This window comes from Mugil cephalus, chromosome 12, assembly GCF_022458985.1.
Source record: "Mugil cephalus isolate CIBA_MC_2020 chromosome 12, CIBA_Mcephalus_1.1, whole genome shotgun sequence".
NCBI lineage: Eukaryota > Metazoa > Chordata > Actinopteri > Mugiliformes > Mugilidae > Mugil > Mugil cephalus.
Genome location: NC_061781.1, coordinates 27,623,780 through 27,645,000, shown reverse-complemented (window position 1 = coordinate 27,645,000; position 21,221 = coordinate 27,623,780). Strand labels below are relative to the sequence as shown.

At 46.2% G+C, this 21,221-nt stretch overlaps 1 protein-coding gene across 1 annotated transcript in view; it reads left to right on the top strand.

Annotated features, from left to right (window-relative positions):
* The first annotated feature begins 3,903 nt into the window (after positions 1–3,903).
* Positions 3,904–21,221, top strand: part of LOC125018033 (titin-like) — a 157,118-nt gene continuing 139,800 nt past the window's right edge. The window contains exons 1-25 of the mRNA XM_047601648.1: positions 3,904–4,094; positions 6,976–7,079; positions 7,249–7,452; positions 8,777–9,064; positions 9,147–9,223; positions 9,362–9,582; positions 9,665–9,788; positions 10,869–11,099; positions 11,506–11,619; positions 12,460–12,720; positions 13,448–13,510; positions 13,599–13,857; positions 14,092–14,158; positions 14,280–14,489; positions 15,424–15,566; positions 15,673–15,809; positions 16,015–16,242; positions 16,769–17,010; positions 17,116–17,348; positions 17,435–17,599; positions 17,695–17,863; positions 18,103–19,796; positions 19,878–20,156; positions 20,480–20,746; positions 20,900–21,172. Of these exons, the coding sequence (XP_047457604.1) occupies positions 6,989–7,079; positions 7,249–7,452; positions 8,777–9,064; positions 9,147–9,223; positions 9,362–9,582; positions 9,665–9,788; positions 10,869–11,099; positions 11,506–11,619; positions 12,460–12,720; positions 13,448–13,510; positions 13,599–13,857; positions 14,092–14,158; positions 14,280–14,489; positions 15,424–15,566; positions 15,673–15,809; positions 16,015–16,242; positions 16,769–17,010; positions 17,116–17,348; positions 17,435–17,599; positions 17,695–17,863; positions 18,103–19,796; positions 19,878–20,156; positions 20,480–20,746; positions 20,900–21,172 (6,040 nt within the window). The 5' untranslated portion in view covers positions 3,904–4,094; positions 6,976–6,988. The remainder of the gene's footprint in view (positions 4,095–6,975; positions 7,080–7,248; positions 7,453–8,776; positions 9,065–9,146; positions 9,224–9,361; positions 9,583–9,664; positions 9,789–10,868; positions 11,100–11,505; positions 11,620–12,459; positions 12,721–13,447; positions 13,511–13,598; positions 13,858–14,091; positions 14,159–14,279; positions 14,490–15,423; positions 15,567–15,672; positions 15,810–16,014; positions 16,243–16,768; positions 17,011–17,115; positions 17,349–17,434; positions 17,600–17,694; positions 17,864–18,102; positions 19,797–19,877; positions 20,157–20,479; positions 20,747–20,899; positions 21,173–21,221) is intronic.

The following is a 21,221-nucleotide window of genomic DNA, read 5'->3' as shown; positions in this document are numbered from 1 at the left end:
AAATTAAAATCTGCAGCCTGGGTCTGTAAATCCCTGACATACAGTTTACTATTACTGCACATTACAGTCAACTTTTATATTAAAGGATTTAGGTTCCTGCAACACAGACTAGATGTTAAGGATAAATAAGCTCATTATAGTTTTCTCAATGTAGTTTTTATTTGCAGTATTTTTAGAGGAAATGTCTCATTTTTAAATGAAATAAAACAGGAAAACAACAACAAGTGGCTGCAGAGAAGATCTGACTGAGCTTAGAGTTTAAAGTCAGTGAGTTTCCTTAGGACAGAGGAGACGCTGCAGCGCTTCCTTGTCTCCTTTGGGATGATCCAGCCTCGTCTGACCTCTTCCAGGAAGAAGCTGAAACGTGTTGACACAGACATAAAGAAATAAATATATCTCATCTTCTTCTACCTCTTATCCTCACAAACTTTATTTATTTATATAGCACTTCTCATACTAAAAAACAGCCCAAAGTGCTTCACATAAAAAACAACATAAAACATTACAACACAGACACACAAACACATAAACACTCACACACACACACGTCCACACTCTCACAAATCTACACACTAAGGATTGGGGGGGGGGGGGGATCTGTCCCAGCTGTCATGGTGTTAGAGGGGGGGGTGTCCACCCTGGACAGGTCTCCAGTCCATCTCAGGACTGACGCAGAGACAAACAACCACTCACACCTAGGGCAGGTCTCTGGAGGGGGGGGGGGGGGGCTGGAGAACCTGGAGAGAACCCACAGGAACACAGTCGAGAACATGCAAACTCCCCCCAGAAAGACCCGAGCTGGACTCAAACCCGGACCTTCTCACTGGGAGGCATCAATAAATAAATGAAACGCAAACACTTGTGTTGTGACCTGAAGAAAGTATTTCTGAATCTGGACGTGAGAACTAGAACATCTTTAATGTACTAAGGTGACCTCAGAAAAGTAGGAACACTACTAAAGACTTTCATCTATCAGAAGAAACAAATCTTCTTCTCTGGGTCAGAGGTCAGAGGTCAGAGGTCAGTAAAGAGGTGAAGAGAGCCTCGATCTTAATGATCACTGAGCTCAACTACAAGAACAAAGAAAAGTTTCCTGATGGAAACCTCTGGAGAATCAGCATCTCTCCCCAACGGCCTCAGCTCCTTCTTCTCCAGGTTTGGGATCAACAGCTCCACCAGCCGGAGGACGTCAGATCCAGCCCTTTCTTCACCAGAGGAAGGTCAAACAACACATCCTCACTCTGACCAATTCACAACTCCACCTGCTCCAGTTTGTCTATCAAAGCCACAAAGGTGTGGACGATGCCAAAGCCTTCATCATCGACACTATGCACAAACACCTGCGCCACACTCCTGCCTGCAGACGTCTCCTCGGCCTCTAACCCTGAAACCTCACATCCCTGCAGAGAGACAGGGGACATCCTGGACCTTCTGACCAACCGCACCCAGCAAGTCTGAATTCACCAGGACCTGCCTGGTCCCCTCCCCAGGCTGGACACCCCCGACTGTCTGTCCTTCACGTCCTGTCCCTCCAGCTTGTAGAGTGGCACAGCTGGATGTCAGATGAACTAAGATGGTGGAGACCTTCTCCAGCAGCCGAAGGTAACTGGCAGCGTCTGTCTCCACTATGATCCACGGTTCTCCGGACGAACACAGATACCTGGGAACCATCCTGGACTGACAGCTGAGGTTCTCCTGCAACACAGAGGAGATCCAGAGGAAACGGAACAGGTTTTCTGTCTGTAAGAACATCTGCTGCCAGTGTTTTATCGTTCTCCACACGTTGCTGGTGTCAGTCTGTCTCTGAACAGGACAGGAACCGTCTGCACAACATTGTCCAGGTGTGTTCTAAGATTATTGGACTTCCTGTCCTCCACCTGAGCTCTGTGTCCAGCAGCAGACTCGTGGCCTGACTCATCCAATCCTAAAAGACTCAACTCACGCTCTGTTCCTGCATCTGAGGTTCTGGATCTGGTCTCAGGTTCCTGTGTCTGAGTTCTAAGACCCAGACGAGGAGAGAGACCTTTGTTTATTGTCCTGCTGAACTCTGAGACAGTTACAATAACTTAAAGTTTACACCTCATGCAATATTCTCTCATGTGCAATATTATAATGTCACTGATTAACTCATCATCACCATCATCATCATCCTGACATTAGCGCTACGTTAGCTGGTCGGCTACATCCAGGATGGTCATAATCCCGTCCCCCTTCAGGAATCATCATTGGCCTCATTTTCTCTGTGTTAGTGCATGTGGCACGTTTTTGTAAAGCTGCTCTCTACACAAAGTTTGAAATTCAAAATAAATAAATAAATCTAATCAGCCAACAAAAGACTGAGAATAAAATGTAATTCCCTGTTGTGTCATTCAGGACAAAAATGTTCACGTCCAAAAAAACTGCTATGAAAACTGAACTGATTCATATTTTTTTCTGCCTTTTTCTGCATAATCTCCTGAACCACTTCAGCACAAAACATCTCCATGTTTCTGAGGATGTGAATCCTTTAAACACCAGTTTGATTGTTTTTAGAGGATCCTCCTGTTCCTCTGGGATGAGCACAGCAGAACGGTGAGAATGACCTGACTTCACCACAGAGTCCACATCAGAGTCCACATCAGAGTCTCCTTCTGAGGACATCTTCATCTTCCTCCTGGTGTCAACTCAGTCAGAAAAGAGGCCACACACACACACACACACACACACACACCTTCAAATAGCCACTAAGTTCAATAACACAAGCACAAAAACAAATGAAACAACATTTATTTATAGGCCCCAATGGCTGATTTTAGTGTTGAACATTTAAAATGACAAACTTGACAATTTTTCTTGTGAATGAATCTCTAATATTTCAGAATGAATGATTTGATTGTGTCAGGGCTTCGAGAATAAATAATGTGGTTATAATGGAACTGAATGGGACATTTTTATCCACCGAGGTCACGAGAGGGAAGTAAATTGTAAATCTGATGCTGAACAAATAATAATAATGGAATCAGTCGCTGTCAGTATTTTAGATAATCTTGGTAAAAAAAAACTCAGTTAATGAATCCATGAGGACGTGAGTCCCAGTCTCCATCATGGACTGTCCATCCCATCCACTGCACCAAACATTAGAGGGTGATTCGCTACACGACTTCCTTTACTCCTTATTCTACCCAGATGGAGAACAGTTCATCTTTTTGTGTCAAGCTTCTGTGATCAATTAATTTTCCCCTGTGGATCATTGAAGTCTGAATAAGTAAATATAAAAAAAATAAAAAAGGTTTCTAAATAAATCCCGATGGCTGTGAAACGTCAGATTCTTTTAATGGAGACGAAACCAGTGAGATGTGATGATTCAGTTCTGGATTCAGTCAGAGCGATAAAGACCAATCAGAACCAATCAGAACCAATCAGGACCAATCAGAACCAGAATCAGAACCAATCAGGATCAGTCAGGACCAATCAGAACCAATCAGAACCAATCAGAACGATAAACAGAGTTTGTTGGTGTTATAATGTGGTGGTGGGAGAGGGGGGAGGGGTGTGTCTGTGTGTTGTAACAGTGGGGGGGGGGGGGGGGGGGGGGGGGGGGGGGGGATGTTGTAACAGTGTGTGTGTGGGAGGGGAGGGGGGGGGGCAGCTTCGCCTCCTGTAGATCTGGTCTGGACGTTGTGTAGATACTTATCTGCTCTTATGTTATGAACACGTCCAGTTCTTTAAATCTGGATGTGATCTGGTCTGATCTGATCTGGTCTGAGGTTTTATAAATGGCTGCCATGTCCCCCCCCCCCCTCCAGTGGCGAACATGTGAACGTCCCGGTGGCCAATGGGGAGCGTGGCTGAGGTGGTGATGAGGGCGGTCCCTGTGGTATAAAACCCTGGACCTCCGTGGGGGCCCTCCTGAGCAGTTGGAGCCCCCAGCCTGGCCTCGGGTGGAGGGATTGTGAGGGAACAGAACTACATCATCTGGCTGTAGTTTTGTTTTGGGGACGTTGGAGGCTCGACCGTTCTCCCTGGACTTTGTGGAAAACCTTCTGTGGATAAGGAGACTGCTCCAGACTCTGCTGGGCTCCGTCCCACCAGTCCAGGCAACCTTGTGGATACAAGTGAGTACTTGTCCCCCAGCCCCCGCCGCCCCCCTCCCCTGTGTGACTTGGTGGATCAGAACCACACCTGGTTCTGCTCTAGGCTGGTTTTGTGGTGGTTTTTGGTGTTTTGGCCGCGTGCTGCAGACTCAGGACCAGGATCAGAGGAGGCCAAGAATAGCTGCTGAGGCCATGAGAGAGGCCTGATGGCTTTTTAAGGGAATCAGCTGCAGGGCTATCAGTGGCTGCACATGGTGGCTGTCAATCACAGAGCAGGGGTCAGGGTGGGGGCCGGGGGGGGGGGGCAGGGTATTTCTGGCCACTGCCATATCTGTCGCTATGAGGACGCTGTGGACATACTGGACATACCAGCTGGGATTGATCAGGTTCTGATCAGACCAGCTTATTGATCATCAGCTCATCAGTCATGTGCCATTAGACCGGGGGGGGGGGCAACTCACTCAGACCGGTTTGATCTAAAGGGACCGGACCAGAATAATAGCCTGGAAGTAACAACAACTACACACTTTAACATTAGTTTTAGTTCAAAGAAGAACAAGTGAGTTTGGAGAATATTTAGATTTAATAAAATATGCTTAAAAAAATCATTATCAGTGCAATCTGGACTCTGGGTCTGTCCAGTCCTGGTTCTGTTTGGTCCTGGTTCTGTCTAGTCCTGGTCTCAGTGTTGCGTTCTGTTCTCTTCTCTGAATAAAACACTGGATAAATTAGGAACAGAAGTTGTGTCATACGTTCATGCTTTGGGCCAGATCAGAACCTGTGGTGGGCCACTTTTGGACCACGGGTCGTATGTTTGTCACTGTGCTTTAGACTGATCCGTTTACTGGTCGACTGGTTCATGGTTTAATTCCTGAACATTCAGTTTCAGGTTCTAGTGGCGGCAAAGAGAGAACATGATGGTGGACGTCACATCTTATGGTTGAAACTAGTTTATTTCTGCTGATGAACTTTTCTAGTTTGATGATGTGGAAATGTAAGAATTTCTGTCAATAGTAAAAAGTTACAACGTTGCTAATAAGCAAGGAGTCGTCTGAGGACACTGATTTCAGGGTTTGTAACCCTCGGCCATGTTCAGTCGCTGTTGTGCAGCTTCGTGTTGGACCAGTTTGTAATTCCTTTGGAATAAATACTTTAATTAATCGTTGGTCATTTCATTGTAAAATACAGTAAAGCACCATGGGGAAATTAAAAATGCACAGCGGACTAAAGCTCTGGTCTCAGGAGGATATTTGAGCTTCTCATCTCATTCAACATTTTAAAAATTTAATTGAATCCTTGAATGTTTCTGTGGAGGAAACTTTTCTTTTTATAAACCTGCAGCTGTTCATCATCATCATTATCATCATCATCAGAAAATAAATCTTAATCTGAGCTTCATGAAGATGTTTGTTCATCAGATCCATGTTAGTTAAAGAACATTAGAAACATAAATTAAAGAAATCAGATGAATTATTAAACTCAAATCAGATGAATTATTAAACTCAAAACTCACAGGTAAAATTTCTTGTGAGTTGGTGTTAAGTTTAACAGTGAATAATTCTAGAAACATCTGAGATTCTCCATCAAACAAGCAAAAGTGACAAAAACTCAGTCGCTGAGTCATTCACAGGGAGAGCGACACTTTTTACGAGTCTGATTTACGACCCTGAAGGCACCACACAGCTCCAGTCTGTCATGAGATGTAGCTTCTTTTTGTTGTTGTTGTTGATGATTGATTTCATTTTAGTTTTCAGTCTCATTAAAAATAAAGTTGTGTCTTTGTAACAAGTTCAATCAGAATCAGTTCAGAATTTTGAGCATCAACAGTTAATGATCGTGAAAATATAAAGTAAAAGTGCATTGAGATCTACTGACCATCGATAACTGTGTTAGTTATTCAGGTTATTGATGATGCAGGTTTTAACGTTTTTCATGGGAGCCAGGATCCGTCGGTTCGCTTCCTGTCCCTCTGTGTCCTCCTGACGTCTCCTCCGTCCAGCTGCCGCCGTCCGTCAGACATTTTTAGCTTCAGTCAGTCTCACCTGTTTCACGGAGCTGAAACTCAAACCTCCGGGACACTCAGCACATTTTCATCCAACGGCTTTTATCCACTTCTAAACCTCCGAGCTTCTTTAATCAGATCTGTCCTCCCTGTCTTTAAGAGGCTGCTATCTCTGTTCAATGAGTTCATGTGGTGTGAGACTACGCCTCGTCCTGACCCAGAGTTACGACCTCTAGCCTTTCAGATCCTTAAGGGTACTGTAGGGAGAACGTTGGGGTGGATTAATGGGCCAACAAAACACGGGACTTTAACACAGAGGCTGCTATTGTTTTGTCCTCTTTGTGTCTAGAGCCGTGGACATTAACTGGTTGGTTGGCCTGGTTCTGTGTTTGTCCACTAAATCTTTTTCTCAACGGACTCAGTAACTGAAGGGTTCTTGAATCCTTCAGTGGATCAGGTTTTATTCTTATTATATTCATAGTGAATTTTGTGGCAGAGGATCCTGAAAACCTGAACAGCTGAAGCCTTTGAGCCTAAAGAGCTGTGGTGTTTTTCCTCCAGCTGAACTCTGAGCTGGTATCAGCTGCTGTGACAGATCTATTTCCATCCACTGCTTTTATTTTTAGCAGGAACATTAAAGCGTGATGGGAGTGGTTCTGCAGCTCAAAAGAATTTAATCACAGTTTAATTCTTGTGTTGACCTTGAGATAGTGAGTTTCTAAATGTTTCTGATGTTTATAAATGTTTCTGATGTTTCTAAATGTTTCTAAATGTTTCTGATGTTTCTAAATGTTTCTAAATGTTTCTGATGTTTCTAAATGTTTCTAAATGTTTCTGATGTTTCTAAAGTTTCTAAATGTTTCTAAATGTTTCTAATTGTTTCTGGTGTTTTTGTTGCAGGGTGCCGATCAACATGTCAACTCAGGCGCCGACGTTCACACAGCCGCTACAGAGCGTCGTGGCACTAGAGGGTAGTGCTGCGACGTTCGAGGCTCAAGTTAGTGGTAAGGACGGCTCATAGTCAGAGATGGATGGATGGATGGATGGATGGATGATGGATGGATGGATACTTTAGTTTCCAGTAGTTTCATCATAATACTAATGTCTGAGGTTTTATTCACAGTTTGACGTGGTTATAAACTTTCTGACTGATCCCTGCTGATTCCTGTGCAGGTTCTCCAGTTCCTGAGGTGAGCTGGTTCCGTGATGGCCAGGTTCTTTCTGCTGCTGCTTTGCCCGGCGTTCAGATCTCGTTCAGCGACGGCCGCGCTGTTCTGAGGATCGTCGCCGTGAGCGCCGCACACAGCGGGAGGTTTTCTGTCAGAGCCACAAACGGAGCCGGACAAGCCACGAGCACCGCGGAGCTCCTCGTTACAGGTAGAAACACCACACACACACACACACACACTCACACACACACACACACACACACACACACACACACACACACACACACACACACACACACACACACACACTCACACACACACACACACACACACACTCACACACACACTCACACACACACACACACACTTCCACAAACCTGGAAGTGTCAGTGCCTGAAACTTGGCGTACCGGGGCTTTTTACGGTGTGTGGGACTTTTTGCGGTGTACCAGGACTATTTACGGTGTACCGGGACTCTCTGCTCCTCGCGCTCAGCGCTGCGTGCTGTCTCCGTACATCCACGGCTCTCTCACATGAACGTGCGGCGTGCGCGCCGCTGCATCGTCACTGTGCTGCAGACGAGAGACGCGCATGTGGAGCGACTCAAACCTTTGTGAGTTCTAAAGTCAAACATGACTTCACAGGTTTAAATGTCAGTCACACTTCATGCTGGTTTGGTGACTCTACTAATCAGAGACAATGACATGAAAGACCGAGAAACACTGAATCTGTTCAGGCAGTTCGCTAAGAAGCAGCTAATCACAGCCTGTGGATCCGTTCATCTGGACACAAATCACAAAACCTTCCAGCTGAGTCAAACCGGCCCAAAGCCCTGTCTGACATATCACTCATTTAGCTCGGTTTTAGTGGGAAATGTCACTTTATTCTGACAGAAACATGAACCCATGTTGGTAATAATGTGTTTAAAGAAATGTCAGTTAGGACAGAACAGAGACGCCTTTGATGAAGTGGATTTACTTCCAGTGACAAACACTTATTCATTTGTCTTCAGAGATTATTCACAGATGGATTTTAACCGGTTTTAAAGCAGCATCATGTTGTGGAGCCTCTGTGGGGAAGTCATGGTGCTGTGGAAGCAGAACACTGGGGCTGCTTACTGTGCTGTTCATCTAATGCTGGTGAAGTGGCCATAAATACTTTGGCTGTGGATCATTTAGCAGAAACATTGTGATCCAGTGATGCTTTGACTCTGAGTTGTGTTGGAATGGAAATCTCCTGGATATTTGGTTCATTCTTCTGTTGTTGGTAAAAGAAAAAGTGATGTTGTGAACCCGTGTGTGGTGTTGAGTATAATCCAATCCACAGTGTTGATAGTGATAATTGATAGTCTAAAGCTTCTTGATGTTGCTCTCAAATCCAATAAATTGCTGCATTTAAATTTATGATGGACCCCCCAGGAGCAGGAGGGGGTGGTCTCAACCGTGTCTTGTCCAAAACTGAAGTGACACCACTGCCTTAGGATGCGAGTGCAGGCCATGAATCTGGACACTAACAGTCTCGGTCCTTCCTCAGCTGAGACGGCGCCTCCAAACTTCCTCCAGAGACTTCAGAGTTTGACGGTGAGACAGGGCGGCCAGGTGAGGCTGGACGTCCGAGTCACAGGAATCCCGACTCCCGTGGTCAAGTTTTACAGAGAAGGAGCTGAGATCCAGAGCTCGACCGACTTCAGGATCCTCCAGGACGGAGACCTGTACAGTCTGATGATCGCTGAGGCCTTCCCAGAGGACTCTGGGACGTATTCTGTGACCGCCACCAACAGCAGTGGACGGGCCACGTCCACCGCAGAGCTGCTGGTCCAAGGTGAGACGTGTTCATTTCTGGAGAGACGTGCTTTTACTTGTGACTGGCTGATTGGTTTAAACTCAAGTTACCGTGTGTTCAGGTGAAGAAGCCGTTCCAGCAAAGAAAACCAAGACAGTGATTTCACAAACCCAAACCAGACAGACCAGAGTGGAAAAGGTACTAAACATTATTTATTTCATGGCTTTCATTTATTTTTGATTAATCTCATCAGATATGTTCGTTTCATCTGTTTTCATCTCATCTCATCTCGTATCTGATGCCGTCTTTCTTACCTGTCGTCTGGTCTGTCCTCAGAGGATGGAGGCCAGTTTCCAGGCCACCACCATGATGCAGATGCAGGTAGAGGGCGCTGAGATGACTCAGCTGCTGGCTCACAAGACTCCGCCCAGAGTTCCTCCCAAACCAGCGTCCAAGTCGCCCACTCAGCCCTCGCTGGTCGCTAAGATGGCCGCAGGACGCCAACAGTCACCGTCACCTGTCAGACACGTGAAGGCGCCCACACCTTCACCTGTCAGGTGGCTGGAGCCTCTAATTTAAACCAGTCCACTTACAAGCCTTCATCAATAAGCTGGTAACGCTCTCTGTCGCCCCCCTTAGGCCGGTCAAGTCCCCCATCACCTCACGGAAGGAGGTGGTCGTCGGAGGTGTTGATGTCCTCCCACCCTGGAAGCAGGGCGAGATCGAGGTCAGCGTTGTCCAGCAGGGAGTCCTGGTCAAAGAGGTGAGTGGAAGGGAAGGGGGGGGGGTCACATCAACAACCATCCACAAAGAAATGAGAGAAACATGATGAGGACGAGTGGCATTAAAGAGGCGTCTCAGAGGTTTTACTCTACAGTTGTTCCATAGCTCAAATATCCCAACGTCTCTGTTGTGTTGCTGCATGTTCACCACCGTCATCGTCTCCGTCCTCAACAAATCCTTTCACCTGCATGTCGGCATCGACCAGACACATCTGGTTCACTTCAGAACCTCCTCCATCCTCCTGCCGCTCGCATATCATTACTATTTCTGTGTGTCTCTTTTTTCCATCTTCTCTGTGGCTCAGACACATTTGAAGAAGCAGAAGAGAAAAGTCGTCTTGTAATCTGTCACAAACAACGTAGCTCCAAGCAGTGATCAGGTCTACGTCCATACTTTCAGTTCTCATGACCCAGACGTCTCTGCTGATCTACCTCCAGATGATGTTTCCGTGATCTTTACCAGGACGTCCGTCCACCACTGCTCTTTTTTCCACCATCAGACGGTTGTGGTCACCTCCGATTAGTTTGACTCACAGTTTACATTCACACTAGGATTTACCTTCACTTAAGATCCAAAATGTGGATGTTTTTTTAACAAACAGGATCAACTTCTGATCCTGATCTTTGATGCTGCAGTGCATGTAAGAATCATTCAGACATTTACTGAAGCTAACCCGTAGCATACAGTTTCAGGTGAATGAAGGAGAGAGGAGCTGGAGACCTGGACCTCAGAGTGGTCTAAAAAAGTTAATTATTAGAGATACTGAATGACTTTAATTTAAATCTAATATAATCTAATTTAATATAATCTAATATAGCTTTGCTCTACAGGCATTTGACACCTGAAGACAGCTTAGCTTAGCATGAAGACTGGAAGCAGCTAGCCTAGCTCTTTCCAGGCTACGTCTGCCACTAGGTGTCAGCGATGTCAGCTGTTTGCTAACCATGACAAACTTCTCATTTCACTCTTCCTGAGAGGAAACTGGAGCTAAGTGCTAAAACCTGTCTGTCTCTGCACCGTGGATGTCCCGAGGTCTAAGTGCTGCTGGTTGTGTCTCCAGGCTGGGGGAGGGAAAAGAGCCGGGGCGGTGGCCACCGTGGTTGCCGCCGTCGACCTGGCTCGCGTCCGTCAGCCCGTGCATGTGGAGGGCGGAGCTGAACAGGAGGAGGTGGAGGCTGTAGAGGTGGAGTTAAGGCAGTCGGTCGACCAGCAGTATGGAGGAAGCTGGATGTCGACCACAACTCAGTCTGCTCAGGAGTTCACAGCTGAACTGGCGCCCCCTCGGCCTCAGGTTAGCTAGGCCTGCACAGAAACGACATTACCAAGCAATCACACCTCATCAGGAAGACCAGGAACCAGATATGAGACCAGAACCAGATATGAGACCAGGAACCAGATATGAGACCAGGAACCTGATATGAGACCAGGAACCAAATATGAGACCAGGGACCAGATATAAGACCAGAACCAGATATGAGACCAGGAACCAGATATGAGACCAGAACCAGATGTGAGAAAGTATTTCAGTGGGAGCCGTTTGAAGTGTTGAACAGATTTTAGAGCGATTCAGACTGAAGTGAAAGGACAGATCTCTTGATAATGTCGTTGTTTGCAGCATCAGGAATAAATGAAAGAGTTATTTCCTTGAAGTCGTCCTGAGGTTGTGACACTGCTGTGAACTCTGTTGGTTGCTCCAGATTCAAAGAGTGACAGAAATCTCCTCCCGTGCGGATGCTGGTCTTGGCCCGTCTCCAGGGGCACATTTCACCGTTTCTAAAGTTTCTGTCCCAAAACCTGAACCTAGATATGAGGTAAGACAGGCAGCATCAGGCAAGCAGTACCAGCAGACACACAATGACACACTGACCGATCAGAAACCTGGTGTTTCTAAGGTCCTTAGTTAATGTCACTAACGTGTCAGTATGAACATTAGAAAACATCCAGACTGAAAATCAGGAGAAAATGAACAAGGGTTCTGTCTTGATAAGGTCCAGGAATATATCTGTTCCTCAAACGATCAAAAGATTAAATGTGTCATGTGTCGACTGTTTTCCAGTGTTGACGTAGACAAGCAGCAGTCCTTCAGTGTGTGTTTGGCTGTTTAATCTCTGACGGCCTGTAATTGGATTAGATTAGATTAGATAGATACTTTATTTATCCCACTCATGTTAGCTTCTGATTATAATCCAAAAACCCACTGCTGTCTCTGTCACTGAGCTGTAATTATTACTGCTTGCCTGAGATGCAAACTTGTTGTGAAGTGTAGCCGTGATAAAATAATCTATAAAATAACAAAATTATCCTTTAACCTCCTTTTCTTTCAAGCCCTCCATCAATACACACCTTTAATCCAGAACCCAGCATTAATCCAGAACCCAGCTTTACTCCAGAACCCAGCATTAATCCAGAACCCAGCTTTACTCCAGAACCCAGCATTAATCCAGAACCCACCTTTACTCCAGAACCCAGCATTAATCCAGAACCCAGCATTAATCCAGAACCATCTTGATCTGAGTTTGCTCCCTTAGACCCTGTGCTAGTGTTAACCAGACTAATGAGTCGTAGATCCTCGGTCTTGTCCTGTAACTCGACCAAACCAGCATATTTTCTTTGATGACCGTGTGGCTCTTCCTCCTCTTTGGGTCGGTCAGGTTTCCATCGCAGGCTCGGCTATCGCCTCTCTGCAGAAAGAGTTTTCCTCATCCTCCACCGCCACTAGAAAGATCATCAAGCCGGTCAAGTCCCCCAGTCCATGCCGCCCGGCTGCAGAGACCAGGGATACGCCGGAGCCCGTCCCACCGCCATTCAGAGACTTCTCTGAGAAATATCCGAGTCGTGTCGGCTCTGAGTTACAGACGGGGGTGGTGTACTCGGGGGGCATGCAGAGAGTTTATGAGGACTGGGGAGCCCAGGTTTGTAATGTAGTTTAGTGAAGTGGATCTGAACTGGTCAAGAAAACCTGATGTGCAAATAAAAGCCAGATCCGACCTTTGGCAGTAAAATGCTTCTCATGGCTTCCCACAGCCACAGCTTTTTAGGGTAATTATCATTAAGATTTGAGACTGAAGAGCAGTCCATGTGAAACACCTTGTGGTTTTATACTCTGGGATGTTTTGGACTTTCTTTTAGTTTTTTTGTTTTGTTTTTTTAGAAGTCTGGTTTTCTTGATTTCTGTGAAACTCCAGGGGCCTGTTCTCACAAAAACACACCTGCCAGGTCAAACCTGCTCTAGTGGAGGTCTAGTTCACTGTGAACCAGATTACATGATGGATGTACCTGCACTGATTGATGGATCTTGTAACTTGAATCCATCCAAGTGCTCCAGTCGAACCAGGATCATCACATCCTGGATCAGCACGGTGATCTTGGATCTCGGGTCGGGGTACTGAGAACCGGCCCCAGGATTAAAGTTTCCTCTCATAACAACCTAAACATGTTTGTCGATGCTATTGACATCCTCATCCTCACCTCTTGAGCACCTCCAGCCCCGCCTCCATTTGCGTTGTTTCATCTGCTCTTCATCACACGTTGACGTGAAGTTTAAAGTCTTGTGTGTTCGTGGCTGTTTGTGTCTGTGTGGTGAATTTCAGAGGTGTAGTTTGTCAATAAGCAGCGTGCTAACAGATCTGTGACTGACAGGTGGTGGAGGCAGCAGCCATACCTTCAGCAGGTGGCGCCGTGGTCCCGCCGACACTGATGAGTGTAAGTGGTTTCATTGTCCTCACATCATAAAACATTTTCATGCTGTGTGACATTTAAACTAAGTGATGTGATTTATTTTTCCTTCCAGGGTTTGAAGAACACAAACGTGACGGAGGGCGAGTCGGTGACTCTGGAGTGCCAGATCAGCGGTCACCCGGCCCCCGTCATCATGTGGTTCAGGGAGGACTACAAGATTGAAAGCTCCATCGATTTCCAGATCAGCTACGAGAACGGATTTGCCCGGCTGGTAATCCGCGAGGCGTTCGCTGAAGACAGTGGCCGCTTCACCTGCACGGCCACCAACGAGGCGGGAACCGTCAGCACCTCCAGCTACCTGCTCGTCCAGGGTCAGTACAGCAGGACATCTCATAAACATAGCCATAAACATACATTAATTCATTACTTGATGTTACTTAATGTTACTTGTGGAGTGCTGCAGGGTTTATTTATGGGCCCTCTGCTGTCTCAGTTCATGTTTGACCTCACAGTTATGTTTGTGACTTCTGTTGCTGGCAGAGCCTCAGTAGCTTAGGCCCTCATGTTGTTTTCTAACTGAGTCTGACTCCATGTTTTTCCTCCAGTGTCTGAAGACATCGAGAGCAGAGAGGAGATTGTTGCAGAACATGTTGAAATTACTCAGCAGAAACTGTGAGTGACTCAAAGCTTTGTGCTGGTTTTTGAACATATTTATTGTTCTTAATAAAACTGGAAAGCAGCACAGCACAGCTCAGCCCTGGACATCTTAAAATACTCATTTATATTGTTTCAGAGTTACTGAAGAAGCCAAAGGGGAGACCACGGCTCAGGTGAGCGTCGCAGAGTCAGATACTGCTGCCGCCGCTCCCTTCTTCATCAGGAAACCCACCATCCAGAAGCTGGTGGAGGGAGGAAGTGTCGTGTTTGACTGCCAGGTCGGAGGAAGCCCCAAACCTCACATTATATGGAAGAAGAGCGGCGTACCGCTCACCACTGGATACAGGTACACCACTTAAATGCTTCTGCTTTATGCCTGCACTGGTTTATAACTGGTCTTATAAAACAAATCCACGTCTCAAACACTCCTACTGTTCAGAAACCCACAGACCGTTCAACTGAATGTTCTCTGACTAGCTGCTGGTCAGTCGGTCAAACAACAGGGTGTCAGGTACCAGCTAACCTTTGGTGCTGGATAACTGGTCACGCTGCAGCGGAATCGGGCAACGTCTCCTTTCAGGGTGTCAAAAAAGTGTTGTTTGTCACTAATATGAATACTTGAGTTGTGTCCTGTAAACATGAGAGACAGTCAAAAACAATAACATTACCCACAATCCTCTCTGCTCCACTCTGCTCTACTCTGCCATGCTGGATGTCATTATAATCTAGAGAAGCTTCTCTTACCATTGTTGGCAAGCATCACATAACTGGAGCTAACCAGCTACCCTCAGCTGATGGAGAAACCTATTGTGGTCCTTTTGAGTCTATCCACATGATTCTCCATCAACGATGCACCACGTGGTCTATCTCCCTGAGAGAATCTGAGCCCTGTTCTGTAAATCCTTTTCGTCTGTCTCGTGGCTTAACGCTGGTATTACAGATAACAAACACTGCAGCCATTTTGTCCTAAAGGAGAGCTTTGAAACAATATGTAGCATGCCCTGGTGACTGGTTTCCCAGAATAGTTGAATGAAATCAATGGAATGAAAGGCAGTCATATCAAAATATCAATTGTTTTATGGATTTTACTAATATTATTAAACATTATTACAGGATAAATTGGCTGGCCATCGCTTTCAAGAGGAAAAAATTCTATGTGTCACTCTCCAGACTTCATGCTTTAAGCCTTAAGACCAGACTATATGGTGCCCTGCTGTCTCTAGGGGTCATTCATTGTCAGTGACTTTCCTGTTGACGTCTTCCCTTCCAATGCCCATCAGATACAAAGTTGCCTACAAGAAGGAAACTGGAGAGTGTAAGCTGGAGATCTCCATGACCTTCGCTGATGATGCCGGAGAATACTCCGTCTTTGCCAAGAACCAGCTTGGAGAAGTCTCAGCTTCTGCCAGTCTGCTGGAGGAAGGTATGTCCAAAACATCAGTTCTTATTGTGACTTAAACCATTGACTGGATCACTGGACGATTGGATTCTTCAGCTCACCCAACATGAAATGCTTTTCTTACCTGCAGAGGCATATGAAGCCTACATGAAGACACAGGAAGCTACCTTTAAGGCTGAAGTAACAGCCGTGGTCCAAGAGCCCAAAGTGGGAGACATTCCCCCCATCACTGTTGAACAGATGACCACCACCATCATATCCGGACAGGTAGGAGCATCACTAGTCATGGCTAATGGATTTTACGTGGCAATAGTAGCGTATGTACATTAAAACAAATCATGTTATATGATGAGGGACAAGTACAAGTATGCAGTGTATATTTGTAGTCCATGCTATCAGGGTGTTTTCTACTCTAATCTGTCTATTGAATAAGGTCTTTCTGACATTTTTGTGACCTATGTGACATCTGCAGGAGTTCCACCTGTCCATCACTGAGCAGAGGATGATCCAGGAGATTGAGTTCAGTATCATGAAGATCACCTACAGAGAGATAGTGACAGAAGATGGAGAGTTGATGGTGACCGCCACCCCCACAGAGGCCGTTCAGCCGGCCTTCGACACGCCGGTCAAAAACTACAGGATCATGGAGGGAATGGGCGTCACATTCCACTGCAAGATGTCTGGAATGCCACTTCCAAAGGTGTGGAAACATTTTTAACATCATAATAATACCTTTTTTTATGAATCTCTCTCCACAGTGCTGGACTTCAACATTTATTGAAGATATGCTCTCGATATGGCTCAGAACATTTGACATTAAATATAATTCAAAGAAAAGTAACATTATAATAGTTACAAGTAGAGAGGACAGCAAACTGTCATTTCATGACTTCACTCACTCTGGTCCTTAAAATATGTACCAAGGTCAAATATTACTGATGACCTGTCTGATGATAGGGACATTTGCTGTCAGTACCGTATGATGTATGCACAAACTTTGGTCAAAAGTTGGTATGTGCTCATCATCTGTGAAAACTGGACCAGGGCCTTCAGGACCTTCACTGTGTCCTGAATAAAGTTTGACTAACTGATTGATATGGGCGCCTTTTAAAACACCCAAAGACACCATAGAAAATAAGACATTGGTTAAAATACATCAAAACTACAAGAATATAAGACACTGAAAATAAAAAATGGTTTCATGTGAACATTTCGTCCTTTGTCAGATTGCCTGGTACAAAGACGGTCAGCGCATCAGGCCTGGAGGCCGCTACCAGATGGAGGTTCTCCAGGATGGACGAGCCAGCTTACGTCTGCCTGTCGTGCTACCGGAGGATGAAGGCGTGTACACCGCCTTCGCCACCAACATGAAGGGAAACGCCGTCAGCTCTGGGAAGCTCTACGTGGAGCCGTCTGGAGCTGTAACACCTCAGAGATATACACCACAGCCGGCAGTGCAGAGGATCAGGTAAGAGGTCATGAGTGAAAGCCGTTGTAGCTACAGATGTTTCACAGACCTTTTTCATTTTATAATTTAATAACTGACCTGCCAACCTGGTTGCTTTCATATCAGGTCCACATCTCCTCGTTCTCTGAGCCGCTCGCCTGGACGTTCTGCCAGCCGCTCTCCTGCACGTTCTCCGGCCCGACGGCTCGATGAGACCGACGAGGCTCAGCTGGAAAGACTCTACAAACCCGTGTTTGTCATGAAGCCTTCTTCATGTAAATGCTCTGAGGGGCAAACAGCCAGATTTGACCTGAAGGTCGTCGGCAGACCGATGCCAGACACATACTGGTTCCACAATGGTGAGTAACACATAGATCCAACCATCATAGATGCTGTGAACAAGACATGCTGGTCTCACAGTCAAATTCATTCTTTGACTTCTCAGGACAACAAGTGGTTAGTGATTTCACCCACAAGATAGTGATTAAAGAGGATGGTACTCAGTCCCTGATCATCGTCCCGGCCATGCCACAGGACTCTGGAGAGTGGACAGTCGTCGCTCAGAACAGAGCTGGACGGACGTCTATCTCCATCACTCTCACAGTTGATGGTAACATTCATTCCTTTACATTTCCTGTAAACACAGTCCTTGTAGAAGAAGACACTTACGGACAGCCAATGACTTCCTTCTTGTTTCTTTTTCAGCTAAAGAAACTTTGGTGCGTCCTCAGTTCATTGAGAAGCTGAAGAACATCAGCGTAAAGCAGGGCACCCTGGTTGAACTGGCCGTCAAAGCCATTGGAAACCCCTTGCCTGACATCGTCTGGTTGAAAAACAGCGATATTATCACTCCACACAAACACCCACACATCAAGTACGTTTGGTGGATATCTGGTATCTGTAGCTACAGTCAGTGTCCAGGTCTTTATAACGATGTGCAAAGAAGTTATGCATACATATACATACAAAGTCTTGGTAGACTTTCACTCAGACCCCTTCAAATGTGGACATGGCATGTTTCTTCTTGAGTTTGAAGATTGTTTTGTATTACGATTTATTTTGTATAAAAATCAGAAAAACAACTATTTTTATTTTTTGAATCTTGTGTCCTAGGATTGAAGGAACAAGAGGAGAAGCCAAATTCCAGATTCCCTCATCAGCCGGCTCTGACAGTGCCTGGTACACTGCTACAGCCATCAACAAGGCCGGCAGAGACACCACACGCTGCAGAGTCAACGTGGAGGTGGACTATGTAGAGCCTGAACCAGAGAGGAAGCTCATTATTCCCAAAGGAACCTACAAAGCCAAAGAAATCGCCCCTCCAGAAGTGGAGCCTCTTCATCTGCGATATGGCCAGGAGCAGTGGGAGGAGGGCGACCTTTACGACAAAGAGAAGCAGCAGAAACCACAGTTCAAGAAGAAGCTGACCTCTATCAGAATGAAGAGGTTCGGTCCGGCTCACTTTGAGTGCAGACTGACTCCCATCGGTGACCCCACCATGGTGGTGGAGTGGCTACATGACGGCAAACCACTGGCTGCTGCTAACAGGCTGCGTATGGTCAATGAATTTGGTTACTGCAGCCTCGACTATGAAGTCGCTTACGCCAGAGACAGCGGCGTCATCACCTGCAGAGCAACCAACAAGTTTGGAGTCGACCAGACCTCGGGCACCCTGATCGTCAAGGACGAGAAGGGTCTTGTGGAGGAAACACAACTTCCTGAAGGAAGGAAAGGTGCCCACCGAATAGATGAGATGGAGCGCATGGCTCATGAAGGAGGACCTGCTGGAGTCAGCACTGATGAGGAAAGTGAAAAGACAAAACCTGAGATTGTCCTTCTTCCAGAACCAGCCAAAGTCCTGGAAGGAGATGTTGCCCGATTCCGCTGCAGAGTGACCGGTTATCCAGCACCAAAGGTTAACTGGTACCTGAACGGACAACTCATCCGCAAAAGCAAGAGATACCGACTTCGTTATGATGGTATTTACTATCTGGAGATTGTCGACATCAAGTCCTATGACTCTGGAGAGGTCAGGGTGGTTGCAGACAACAACCTGGGCTCAGCTGAACACACTGTGAAGCTGGAGATCCAACAGAAGGAAGATTTCAGGACTCACCTGCGCCGTGCCCCCGAGGCCAAACCAGCTGAAGCTGCCCCCGAACCTGGAAAAACACCATTTGAGGTGGTGAAAGTTGAGAAACCTGCAGAGGACACTCAACTGAAAGAAGTGGTCACGCTCAAGAAGGCCCAGAGAATCGTCCATGAAAAATCCACAGAGGAGACAGAGGAGCTGAGGAGCAAGTTCAAGCGCAGGACGGAGGAAGGTTATTATGAGTCCATTACGGCGGTAGAGCTCAAGTCTCGTAAGAGGGACGAGTCCTATGAAGACCTGCTGAAGAAGACGAAGGAGGAGCTGCTCCACCGTGCTAAGGAGAAGGAGGAGGCTGAGAAGAAGAAGGAGGAGGAGCGCAAAGTTACTGCAAAAGCACTCAAACCAGAGCGAGTCAAACTATCAGCCAGCATGGAAGCTCCCAAGATCCTGGAGCGTATAACCAGCCAGACCGTCGCACAGGGTGATGAAGTCAAGTTCAGAGTCAGAGTTGTCGGCAGACCAGAACCAGAGTGTCAGTGGTTCAAGAACGGCATCCAGCTGGAGAAGACTGACCGGGTCTACTGGTACTGGCCTGAGGACCACGTTTGTGAGCTGGTGATCAGAGACGTCACAGCAGAGGACTCTGCTAGCATCATGGTCAAAGCATCCAGCACTGCCGGAGAGACTTCCAGCCACGCATTCCTGCTGGTGCAAGGTAACAACACTGTGCCTCCTCTAACATGTGACTCAGATTTTCGATTGTGGATATCCTAACACAAGTTTTTAATTTCTGCAGCAAAGCAAGTCATTACCTTCACACAGAAGTTGGAGGACATCAACGCCAACGAGAAGGACACCATGGCTACATTTGAGTGTGAAACCAACGAGCCTTTTGTTAAAGTCAGATGGCTGAAGGACAACGTGGAGATCTTCTCTGGAGACAAATACAGGATGCACTCTGACAGGAAGGTCCACTTCCTGTCTGTGCTGATGATTGGCATGAGGGATGATGCAGAATACACCTGCGAGGTTATAGACGAGGATGTCCACACAACCGCCAAACTCAATGTTGAAGGTGGGTGGAGTAAGCACTGGCCGCGTTCAAAGTGAAGAATTTGTTTTATTTTTTTGCAGCTGCTGATGTTTCTTAAGCTGATTGTTCTGCATTAAGGAAAGAAAACACACAAATGAAAACATAATGAATGAATGCTACATTCACCTCTAACAGTACCCACTAAATCCTCCACATTGCACTTAGACCTGAACTATGATGTATGTTGAATCTTGACTGACTTGCAGGGTCACCTGTTGTTGCTTCAAACAGCTACAAAGATCAAGAAATAAAAGAGAGAAACTACTTATCTCAATAAATATTTGTCTTCATTATGTGACAAACAGGAGCTCCTCTTGAGGTCCTGAAGCAGCTGGAGAACACAGAGGTACCAGAGACATACTCTGGAGAGTTCGAGTGTGTTGTATCTCGTGAAGATGCTGAAGGAAGCTGGTTCTTTGGAGAAAAGCTGCTTGAGTCCAGCAGTAAATACATCATGACCTCCCGCCGTGGAAGACACACTCTCTCTGTGAAAGATGTGAAGAAGGAGGACCAGGGAAAATACTCCTTCAAAGTGGGCGAGTTCAAGTCGAGTGCCTCTCTGAAGATGAAACGTGAGTTGAGCTTATTGTTGGGTCCAGAGAGTTATTTTGACAACTCTCTAGATTTCATACTGGCTTTCTTGTTAACCCAAAAGTTATTTATTGACAGTGTCAGGAGTTTAAAGGTTCGATCCTGATCCACTCATGTTTGTCTCTATGTTTCAGTGCGTCCAGTGACTCTGATTCAGCCTTTGACCGACCTCACGGTCTGCGAGGGTGACATCGCTCAACTAGAGGTCAAGTTCTCCCAGGAGGACGTTGAAGGAACCTGGATGAAAAATGGCCAGCCCATCACAGCCTCAAACCGTGTGCACATCATTATCGACAAACAAATCCACAAACTCCTAATCGAGGACACCAACAAGGATGACTTTGGAATGTACTCCTTCACAGTTCCTGCTCAGGAGATTTCAACCTCTGCAAAGCTGCTTGTTCAGAGTAGGTCACCCGAGACATCTGGTTTAAAATTATTTCATGCTCCAAAATA